Source organism: Perissodus microlepis, chromosome 19 (assembly GCF_051167445.1).
Source record: "Perissodus microlepis isolate ML-2025 ecotype Zambia chromosome 19, ASM5116744v1, whole genome shotgun sequence".
NCBI lineage: Eukaryota > Metazoa > Chordata > Actinopteri > Cichliformes > Cichlidae > Perissodus > Perissodus microlepis.
In genome coordinates, this window is record NC_140479.1 from 10,129,873 (window position 1) to 10,141,838 (window position 11,966).

At 38.7% G+C, this 11,966-nt stretch overlaps 1 protein-coding gene across 2 annotated transcripts; it reads right to left on the minus strand.

The window, feature by feature from the left end:
* Positions 1 to 4,621: 4,621 nt before the first annotated feature.
* On the minus strand, positions 4,622 to 8,002 carry LOC146365504 (interferon-gamma-inducible GTPase 10-like). 2 transcript variants are annotated; one of them, XM_084914766.1, is made up of 3 exons: positions 7,888 to 8,002; positions 7,096 to 7,664; positions 4,622 to 6,689 (listed from the first exon to the last, which is right to left on the minus strand). In XM_084914766.1, the coding sequence occupies exons 2-3, from the start codon at positions 7,655 to 7,657 to the stop codon at positions 6,052 to 6,054; spliced, it is 1,200 nt and encodes a 399-aa protein (XP_084770892.1). In that variant the 5' UTR covers positions 7,658 to 7,664; positions 7,888 to 8,002; the 3' UTR covers positions 4,622 to 6,051. The 2 variants fall into 2 exon arrangements, with proteins under 2 accessions (XP_084770892.1, XP_084770893.1); XM_084914767.1 differs by having other exon boundaries at positions 7,096 to 8,002.
* Between the last annotated feature and the right edge of the window lie 3,964 nt (positions 8,003 to 11,966).

The following is an 11,966-nucleotide window of genomic DNA, read 5'->3' on the forward strand; positions in this document are numbered from 1 at the left end:
GAGAAATTCCCAGAACACCGGCCCAAGTAAAACTTATCAACAAGACAATCCACAAACCAAAACAGGACTGGAAATATGGCCAAAACGCGCGAATAAATAACAATTTAATCGTAATCGGCGGGAGCTCCCAGACTCGCGTCCTACTCCATCAAAGGTCAACCGGAAGTCCTCGGTATTGGCTTTTTGAGTCTAAACACATGTTTATAAATAGCAGACTTTTCAAATAAGGCCCTTTGAGGCCCTTAAGCAACATTCCAATACTAAAGCTATGTTCACAATCCTCTGCATTCCTAACTCAGTTTAGCCCCATTACAAACACAAATCTCCTTCTGTAGAAATATTTCCTCAGCAGCTTTATTCATATGCACTTTATAGCATTAAACAGCCATAACTGCTTCTCGCTTGTTTTCCTCCCGCTCCAAATTCTCCAGTCTAAGAGGCGATCGCAGGGACTTTCTCTAGCCAAGATCAAGCCATGCAAAATAATTGGTGTTCAGAAAGTTTCCAGTATTGGAAGGAAAATGACAATTCATCTAGAAATATTCTTTTGAAAGATTGTTGTTTGTGTTCAATTATAGAACACTGCATAGAGTGTGTGTGTGTTTTTTTTTTTCAAGGTGTACAACAGATGCCAAACAAACTTTGAACTAAAAGACATTGACTTTTGTAAAATAAAATATTGTAATGTCAGTTCTCATGGTGTCTTGTCTATTTACAAATTAAAGTTGAGGCTCACCTGTTACTGTCAAATACTGGTATTGGGTTAGATTGACGAGGGCTATGTAGTACAGTTATGTGCTTAAGACAAGGTAAATGGTTCAATGAATTTACCCTCATCTGTTCTCAAACCAAGAACTCAAGAATCCATCTCAACTCAGACTTAAAAGTTATGAATTCATTTTAATGCTTTCAAGAACAAAGCAGTTTTAACAAACTGACTTTAAACTTCGGCGTTAACTCTGAGATTGGCACCTGACCTTTGACTATAACCTGGTTAAAAATCAAATCAATTTGAGGACTGTGAACATGTGTCAGTGCTGACCGTGATATTATTTTTGTTAAACTGTTCGCGGGGGAGTTTTATGGAAACATTTAAGACTTCTGCCTAATTTTACATTTATAGTTTGACATGAACTTTGTAGTGATATATGTAAATGTGGTAGAATTATGTAAGAGATGATGGCTGTAAAGCTAGTGTTGTTTTTTGCAAAAATAACGTCAAGATAATGAACACTGGCATTTAAATTATGTTTTATACATAAAAGGCACTAACTGTAATTACCAAAGTAAAGAAAATGATTTGTTATACTCAGTTTGTTGGTGAACGATACTTAAAAAGTGTGTAGCAATTCGGACAGGCAATCCAGTGATTGCTTTGCTTTTTCTATGCTCAACGCTTACCTTCTTTATTACAGTCATTTTGCTGTACATGACAATATATTTAGCTAAAGTTCCTTGTGCTTGTTTAGGTTTCTCCCTGTGTTCTAGGTTCATTCAGCCCAACATCAGGAAACGTGTCTGCTTGCCTACTGTCATCTCTACAAACCTCCTCATATTCATGCTGTCTGACTCTGCTGATAAGGAACCAAAATCGCTGAAATGAACAGTTGCTTTCTAGCCTATATTTTTAAGCCTCAGTTCATCCAAAAACGGGATTACACAGTTCTAAAAATGGATGTTTTTCATTTTCCCTAATGTGTGTGCACAAAGGACACAGCCACAAGTGCTTCTACAGTGTTTGTTTTTACTTTTAGCTACAGGGTGGTTTAAATAAATGTCACACATGAACTTGTAATCTCTGAAAAATAAGGGGAAAAGGTGAGATTTGAAGTGACTAAGATACCTTCAATGCACTAAGTCGGAAGAAGAAAATTAACTCCCCTTTAGCTGCTTAAAGCAAAGAGCTTGAAGCAGAGGAAGAGAGTTGTCTTTGTAGAATGTGTGCCCGGTCTATTGAGTTAAGGGGAAAAAGCCAGATCAAAATATGTTCACAACTGTCTACTGACAGTGAAGTTATAAAATGACATAAGGGAATGCAACATATTTCTCTTCTTGTGGTTTCCAAAAAACAATTTTAAAAGAGGCTATACACATGACATTTTTTTCTACTTAATTTACTCGTGTGTGCCATCCAGAGGGAAATACCTCTTAATCAGAATCACGTTTATTGGCAAAGTATATGTGCAAACACATACAAGGAATTAGGTTCCGATTGAGGGCGTCTCTCAAGCACAAAAATGTAAAACACAATCCATCTATGTGTATGGACATACATAAATACACATGCACATATGCACACAGGTGTATAAACTAACAATATAATACACAATCTAATTATTTTATACAGAAATTACAGGATTACAGAAGTTAATACCAAAGAGTGCAGTTGCAGTCTAGCGGTGTGACAGTTCAACCGCTTAGGAGGGAGATGGCGAGGGGAAAGAAACTGTTCCTATGTCAGGTGGTCCTGGTTTGCAGGCTTCTATACTGTCTGCCAGAAGGCAGTGGGCCAATAAGTCTATGTCCAGGGTGTGAGGAGTCTGTGATGATTTTCCATGCCCATTTCCTGGTTCTTGAAAGGTGCAGGTCCTGGATGGAGGGCAGGGGGTGCCAATGATCTTTTCTGCTGCCAGTACAGTCCACTGCAGCCTGCTCCTGTCCTGCTTAGTGGCTGCTTCATACCAGACTGTGATGGAGGAGCACAGGACAGACTCAATGACTGCAGTGTAGAACTGGTGTAGATATGGTGAGGGGAGGCAGTGTTGAGGGATATCTCCACAGTCTTAAGCGTGTTCAGTTCCAGCTTATGCTGACTGCACCAGAGTACTAGCCGCTCAACTTCCTGCCGGTGTACAGACTCAACATCTAGAATGAGGCCAATGACAGTGGTGTAAAACTGCATATCAGGTTCTTTTTAAATGCATGTTGAAGGGGCGAAATATTCCTGAGATGCTGTTAATAATATTACAATTGAAGGCTATTATACAGTGGTATTAATTTAGACTGACCAAAAAAAGATTTTGAATAAAGTTAATGTCTCCACTTGTTTTAAAAAAAAAAAAAAAGCATTCTGTCATTTATATGCCCTCCGCGGACCATCCCTGCACTGCGTGGGTGATTAGTGGCTCCCTGCACACTAAGGGCTGCACACAGGGACAAGGCGCACTAGGTTACGTCAGATCTTCCCTGGGCAGGGAGAGGTGATGAACTGTATGCCACTTTTTCATTGGCATACATTAAGTACAATGTTTTATTGGCTATGGTGGGGCAGGTCACATAGTGGGTGAAGGTGGGCAGTGTGGAGTCTAGCGAGACATGATTAAAGTCCCCTGATATTAGAAGACGAGCTCTCGGAGATTGCGTTTGCAGCCTGCGGACCACAGAGAGTCACAGGCTGCCTCCACGGATGCTAACGGCTAATAGCTCAATGTCTGTGTTGCAGAGTTGTTCTTTCACAGCGACGTGCCCAAGGATACCACAACCGTCTTTAACAAACACTGCCAGTCCCCCTCCTTTCCTCTCACCGCTGTCTCTCGTCTTGTCCGCCCGCAGCAGCTGGAAGCCGGGCAGCCTACTCACGGAGGGAGTACTGCCACTGTGACCGGGTTAATGTCATTAGCTCCTCAGTCATATCAGGGAGCGACCTCACATTTACAGTGATTACAGGAAGGAAAGATGGTGTGTAAGGTGTCCTTCTCGGGAGACATCACCCCCGTCTCTTCCCTCACTGGGGATGTAGGGTCCGATCGTGGCTCAAGAGTTAGGAGTTCGCCTTGTAATCGGAAGGTTGCCGGTTCAAGACACTTCACTCGTTGCCTACTGGTGGTGGTCGGAGGGCCCGGTGGCGCCAGTGTTCGGCAGCCTCACCTCTGTCAGTGCGCCCCAGGGTGGCTGTGGCTACAACGTAGCTTGCCATCACCAGTGTGTGAATGGGTGGATGACTGGATGTGTAAAGCGCTATACAGGTCATTTAGACACGGAGCATTTTCAGATGAAAACACCGTTTTCAAATCTATCTGGGCTAATGTGGACGTTGCCGGGTAAATCCATTCACCTTCACAGATTAGCTAAACTGACTTTACAAAATGAGTTTCCACGACAGCCGAGTGCTCATCTTTGTTAGGCCAGGAAGCGTTTGCGATGTCTTTCTCCTTCTGTACCCTCAGGTAAAGAGCTTGGGTGTCATATTTGACAGTACTCTCTCATTTCAGTCTCACATTAATTACATAACCCGGTCTGCATACTTTCACTTACATAACAGTAACCAACTTAATCCCTTCCCTGCTCCCCATGCTGCTGTATTTTTTTGTCCATAGTCTTATTACTTCCCCGATCGATTATTGCATCCCTCTTATTTGGTCTCTCCAATAAGGCCCTGCATAAACTTCAACTTATTCAGACCATATTACCAGAGTTCTTCAACATCTTCACTGGTTGCCCATAGAAGCTAAGATAAACTAAAATCTTAGTTCTCACATTTAAGTGCATCCATAACCTTGCTCCTCCTTATCTGTGTGATCTGCTTCATATCACTTATTAATGGACAAAACTAACAGTGGATTTAAAGTTAGTATGCAAATAGTAAAAAAGAAAACAAAACAAATGCTTACATTAATGCTTATATTTGTGTACATGTTTACTGATTCAAAAATGACAAACATTTTGTTTATTATTGGTATTTTTTCAGTTGTAGTGCCTCATTGTGACCACTGAAGGACAGTGAACGCTTATCATAATAAAAATCAATCAATCAAATCAATTTCATAATAAAAATATTCAAAAGAAAGACAGAATGGTTTTCTAATATTTCGTAAACCTTTAGTTATGACACCTACAGTTATTTTCCAGTTTAGTAATATTAAATCTACAATTGTTAAATAATTTTGTGGTTACCTACAATTTATTAGCACATTCAAAATATTTTCAGGCAAATAATTCAAGTAAGAACCCGGGACAAGAAGAGGATATAAAATGCACAATATACAAGGACCAGTGATCACAAGAACCAAAATAAAACTGGAACTAACAGGAACCTAAAGATTACATTCTAGAGTCGAGTTTCAAAGACTTAAGATTATCTTGCATTAAATGAGATCTGCTGAGGCATCTCATAAACTTATCAGCTATACAAGCACATTTGTTAAGACAAGCTATGATTTGGATGATTGAGTGATTTATTTAGTAAAAAAATGAGAAGAAAATGAAAATGCTGGCAGTTTTCTCAGATGAAAGCTTGTTCATACAATATTATTGAGAGGTTTTGTCCCGATTCGCAATGTTGAGGACCAAAGCAAAATACCAGAGGCCCAGGAAGATGCAATCAAACAGATGGGTTTATTGAACACACGCGTGGGAAGATGTACACTGCAAAACATCTGATGTAGATCTCCGCCCAAAAATACACTTCAGATTGCTTTTATAATGTCAGGGTTGGTTAACGCCCCTTCTCGTGTTGTACAAGAACATAATTTGTATTTTAAGAACATCATTTGCATGTTTTATAGACAATGAGCAATCTTAAGAGATAAATGCAGACACTGAAGTTCCCCTCTCTAGCATCTTCTCCAAATATGGCGATGGATTCAGGCTCTGACGTTTCCCAGGGACTGGTCCTCCTTTTTGGCCCATCTTCTGTCACTTGTTACTAAGCAAACTCAGATGCAACAATAAGCCAGATACATTCAGGCCTTCACTCAAGCCTGTTTCTGGATTATATGTATTATATGTGTTTTGTAAGCGTGTATGCAGTTTTAACCTTCTATAGCTCCAAGTCACTTACACAATAGATTGTCTGGGCATCGCGCCAAACAAAGCTTACAACCTCCAATTAATTGACCAAGCTTCAACTCTTTAATAAGCACAAAATGCAATGTGTATAAAATGGTCTTAGCTGTACCTGTAATAAAAAGGTTAATGTAATGCCAACAGCTTCAATAAATGTTTTACTGAAATTATGATTAATTTGATTAATGCAATGGTAATGACTTAATGCAAAGTTACTTAATGCAATGCTAATAATGATGAATATGAGTAGCAGTAAAATATTTCCCCTTATTCCACAGTTTCCAAATGCAGAGCCTTTTTAAACACACTCTGAGCATCGTCTGCAAGCATGTTGAGGAAAAAACTCAGAGCTCTGTAGGTTGTGACAAAAGACAGACTCATTGCTACTGGGAGTCCAAATAATGGAATAAATCTGGACCCCTCCTCTGCTGCCATTAATGCAGTTGTGCCTGTTAAGTGGGACAACACCTTCAGGACGAGATCATTAGTTATGGTTTTGGCAGCAAGTGGGGACTTAAGGACAGCAAGTAATTCATCTAAAGACACACCTGAGGTGGAAGAAAGCCTTTCCAGTGAAAGGTCATCAAGACCAAAACCAATTAGATAATCTACTATAGCTTTCGCCATTATGGTTAGATCAACACCAACAGAAAGGAAAGGAATTGGTACACCTGCTGCCATTGCAGATCCAGCAGAGTATAATATTATCTTGGCCTGAAAGGCTTCTTTCTTCTTGTTGATGATCTCCATGTTGATGTTGGGCATGGCAAACAGCAGAACATCCCTCTTATGTGCTGGGAGTTCTTTCTCTAAGGTATTTTGTAGGAGAGGGAAATCATAAAGGTGGAGTTCAAAACTGGACACCAGGAAGACCTTAAGAGATGTCATCCCTCCTTTTTCAAGACCTGTGTTTTAAGAAAATCCAAAATCCCATTTAAAAAAAAAATAATTACATCCTTTTTTAAACTCTGAAATCTAAAAAGTTGCATATTAGCAGATATCCTTAAATTTTGTCTTTGATACATAAATTAGATTTATGACTTTGGCTCTAGAGAATCTACACTAGTTAACAAAGCTGACATGTTATTAAAAAGACAAAGAGTCTTTCAGTCAGCATGTTGACTGGACTAAAATCGGTTTATTCACACCTCACACCTGGTCATACCAGTCTGACCAGTTCTAAATATACTAACATGACAATCTTCAGGGCGGCATTTATTAGAGTCCACAAAAGAATTCTAAGTAAAGATCTTGTTTGGTCTTTAGAGGTAAGGGAACTAAAAAAACAAACAAAACAAAACCCAATCTTACCTTGAATGCAGTTTCCCTTAATCCCTTCAAGACTCTTCTCTAGACTGAAATCTTTCTGAGTTCTTTCTTCAGCACGAACATCATTGTCAATTTTGGAGCGGACAAAGTAGAACTTTTTCTCCATCTTTTGAATCTCCAGAGTGAGTTTCACATCATTTTCTCTGAAACGAGTGTCTGAGATGATGATGAAGAAGTCAAACTTTTCAAATTCCATTTTCTTCAGATACTCATCAGCTGGAAAATTGGTAGTGCCAATACCAGGGAGATCCCAGAATAAGACATTAGGATAGTTTGGATGTGGGTATTTTGTAACCTCCATGGTGGTTTCTACAGCACCAGTGCGGGCTGCCCTCTCATCTTTGTGGTCTATACCTCTGAAGGCATTAATAAAAGTGGATTTACCAGCACCAGACTCTCCTGTAATGGCAATATTTAATGGAATCTTTTCTTGCTTTTCTAAACATTCTTGAATTTTCTCAGTTGCTGCAGCAGTATCACTGTTTTCCAGGGCCTCTTTCACTTCAGCAATATCTACCATATAGAAATCCAGTGGATCCACCATGTTGATTCTAAAATCATAGTAGAGTTAAAAAAATCACTGAACTGTTTCACCAAGCACTACTATCTTGACTACAATGATTGGATATAATGATATTACATTTGACTTCAGATGATTCATCAGAACACACAAAACTTAGTTCATATTTTCTGCTTTTACACTAGTTATTCTTGCTTTGGAGAAAACTATCAAAGAGATCAAGAGTGACACTCTGAATGTTAACAGTTACTTACTTAAACTGGTTTCTGGAGCAGAAACAGAGCTGTCCTGATGTCAACTTTGTGCCTTTGAAGGAGACCAAGATAAAAATCTGTTTGCCTGTTTAAAGTGAACTCAGATCTCAGGAGAGACCAGTGTAAACTTTCTACTGTCATGGAAAAATACAGTGAAACCAATATGACAGAGATATGGGAGAGGAGGAGCTTGGCGTGTTTTTGAAACACTTTCACTTCCTCTAATTTGCTACTGACTTCTTGTAACTCAGGTGTTGTTTAGGTTGCAGGACTTGCTTTACATAAGAAACGTAGGAATTTAAAAAAGAAAAGATGAAAAGGCTCTGCTTTGTTTCACTTTTGCTTTGACATAAATATGCTTTTAAAACAAATGCAGAGCTCTACTTTAATAATTATAAATGGTAAATCCTGGTAGTTTATAAAAGACAGGTCTCAGATTAGAGATGGACCGATCCGATATTACGTATCGGTATCGGTCCGATACTGACCCAAATTACTGGATCGGATATCGGCGAGAAATAAAAAATGTAATCCGATCCATTAAATATCAAAAAAGCACCTCACAAAACTTGCTACACAGCGTAACTCGGCTCATAACGTAGCACGTTGGAGCAGTGTGCTCACGTGATAGAGCGGCTGTGTGTATTTGTAGCCTCGCTACCAAACCAACATTTCATCTCCGAGGAAGTTTTCCCAGAGAGAAGTAAAGCAAGTGTGTAAGTTCATCTCTGAATGTCTGTAAAGCATTCCCACGTTAAGCTTAACAACAGAGCGACTGCCCCTCTCTCTCTCTCTCTCTCTCCTGCTGCTACTTCAATCGTGAAACTGCTTAATGATCAGCTGATCGGCTTTTCTGTCACGGTCCGTCTCTCTTCTTTGTTTTTGGCCCACTTCTCACCAGAAAGAGGAAACCAGCGGCTGAACAACAGCAGCACGTTTAAGCTTGATAAGCTGTTGTTAGAATTTATTTAATATTACTTTCTACACCAGGATATTTTTCTATGCAGCTGACGGCTGGTAACTGTGCAGGGGCGGATCTAGCAAAGTTTAGCCAGGGGGGCCGATAGGGCATGAACAGGGAAAAGGGGGCAGAAAGACATACTTTTCTTTCTTATTCTCATTTAAAATGTCGAGCTTTTAATAAATAATTATCTGACTCTTACACCCAAAGTTTTAATCTGATGTAAAATATATAGAAGTCCATTACTGTATATAGTAACTGTTAAGTCTAATATACCCTAGTAAGCTATAGTACTTTTTCCTTTGGCAAGATACCATCTGTGCAGTCTGCAGTTCTGTTGAAGAAAGATGTTGAATCTATTTAATTATTCTTGAAAAATAATTTATTTCTGTGCATTTTTCCCCCTGCATCAAATTAAATTTGATTACATCGATTAAGCATCATGAGGTGGGGGGTGGTTCCCTATTTTCTTTTGCTGGGAGTTTGCAACCCTATTAGTTAGGTTGCTTAATATTTCTGCTAAGTACTCTTTAAAATACCAGAATAGGGAGGATGGAGTAGGTTTAAGTTTATTAGATTGATCAGTATTGCTGAACTATGAAATATTTTGGGCGCAGTATATTTTTTACATACAGGTATAACAGAATAGCTTTAGTGTTGTTATTTATTTAAACTTGAGTATAAACTTATACAAAATGCAGCAAGATATTAAAAAACGTTTTATTGATTAAAAAACACACTATATCGGATTCATATCGGTATCGGCAGATATCCAAATTTATGATATCGGTATCGGTATCGGACATAAAAAAGTGGTATCGTGCCATCTCTATCTCAGATGTTCTCATTTCAAAGCTCTTGTCTTTAATAAAACACTACTGTACAAAACTCTGTACAATACAACCGGAAAATCTTTTGCCCACAATGTTCTGATTGTATTCTGTGATCATGGTGGTTCAATAATAGTACAACCAAAGTGAACTTCTCATGTTCTGCTTTTCAACTGTTGAGATCTACAACATATCCTATGCTGATGTTTCCCAAGAGAAACTAAATCAACCATCTGTTTGTGTGCCTTCTTTTAGACTCTGTGTGATATCCTCTATACTAATTTCTTATAACACCAAAGAAGAAAAAAAAGAAAAAATAGTCCTTATCTCTCTCCATCCATTTCCCCTTGTAAATTTAGACCAGACACTTGATGAACTGTAGAAACCCTATTGTCAGCATACAGTACTGAGGTTGTGTAACAAGAATATTTGTTTTACTAATATACTAAAACAAGTCTATTACACAGACTTTTGCCTCCTTGTGCACTCTGTACCAGCTGGTTGATGGAGACGGTTTCCTACCTCAAAGTCTTGATCAATCATGGTAAAGGGACATTTTTTCTTTACTTTCTGTGACCAAGTGTTTGCTAAAGGGTGATCTATTTCAATGTCATAGCAGTATGTGAATTTAACTTCTTTTATTGTAAGAATCAAACTGCTCTCAATTCCTGAAATTTTTTTTCTGTCCTAAACCTTACTGTAGTCAAATATATGTACTGTTTCTGAACTATTGCAGTGTGTGTATGGTATGTATGGTAGGACTGGATACATTCTGTTGTTTACTGGTTATGCCCTGTGATTCATCCTGAGTCCTTCTGTTTAGTATTCTGTTTATAATCAGGATTTATTTTGGTTTCAGTTTTGTAGAACAGGTGCGGGATTTGTTTGTGACATCATACAAGGGCGTATCGATGCTATTTTAGTCAGTGGAGGGAAGTTTAAGTGGCACAAGAGATGCTAAACAGGAATATCCAGCCTCTTTCACAGCCCAGGCATCAACCAGTTCACCACTCTTTACACAGTACCATTCTGATGAAGGGCAGAAGAATGTTTTTGGAAGCTACAGAGGAGTCCTTAAATGTCATCCTAAATGGTTTAAATGTGGCTGTATCTTATTTTATTTATAAGGTTAGTTATTAGAGTTTCCAACCGTTCCGTAAAGAAACGGAATCGTCTGGTATTCAGAGAAAATATTACGCGTTTCGTATTGAGGTGAAAAGGGACAGTTTGTCCCGGACTTCAGCTACAATGAAAAAGACACAAAGCTGGAGTTATTCTGTATTCTGTGTCTTTGCTGCACAGCTGCCTCTTCTTCTCTCATCCCCCCCCCCTTTCTACTTCAATCATGAAACTGATCAATGATCAGCTGATCGGCTTTTCTCTCTTGTTTATTTATCGCCCACTTTGCGCCAGAAAGAGGAAACCACCGGATGTCGCGCTAAACAACAGCAGCACGTTTAAGCTTGATCAGCTGTTGTTAGAATTTATTTAATATTAATTTCTAGTATCAGCTGATGTTTGCTGGAGCCACAGCTGTAAAGCTGCTGGTCATGATGTCGGTTTGGATATGTGGTGAGAGGGAAACATGAAGATGAAACCAGGAGATGTCCTTACTGAATCATCAGAGCTGAACAGGTGATGGAGAAACAGGTTTACCTTTTAGGTGACATATATGAGTTGAAGGGAAGTTATGAACTGTTTCTGAGAAATAACTCCAGGATCCTTTTCTAAGTAGCTGACAGCTGGTAACTGTGCAGGGGCGGATCTAGCAAAGTTTTACCAGGGGCCCAGGTAGAGCATTAACAGGGAAAGGGGGGCACAAAGAAATACTTTTCTTTCTTATTCTCATTTAAAATGTCTCGCTTTTAAAAAATAATTATCTGAATCTTACAACAAATGTTTTCATCTGATGTAAAATGTATAGAAATCCATTATTGTACATAGTAATTTTTTTAGGGTCCCATCATAATTTCTTCAGAAGTAGCTAAGTACTGTATATGATGCCAGTATTTTCCCACATTTTCTAGATACTGTACCAGTACTGTGTGTAAAATGCCATCAAAAAGTCAATTAAGTTTTATTCTTTCTCACCTGTCTTTCTATCTCCTTTCACTTTTTAAAGGTTGCCATGTTAGAAAAAATATTTTGCCCTGCCATGCTGTTTATTGATGTGGCAAATGAATGGTTTATGAAAATATATCTAAATCTGTCATCAGTAATCAGTAATGATCATGTCTCACCTCTAGTCTTCTCTGTCTTAATTTCAGGTTTTTACCATGTGTTGTAGA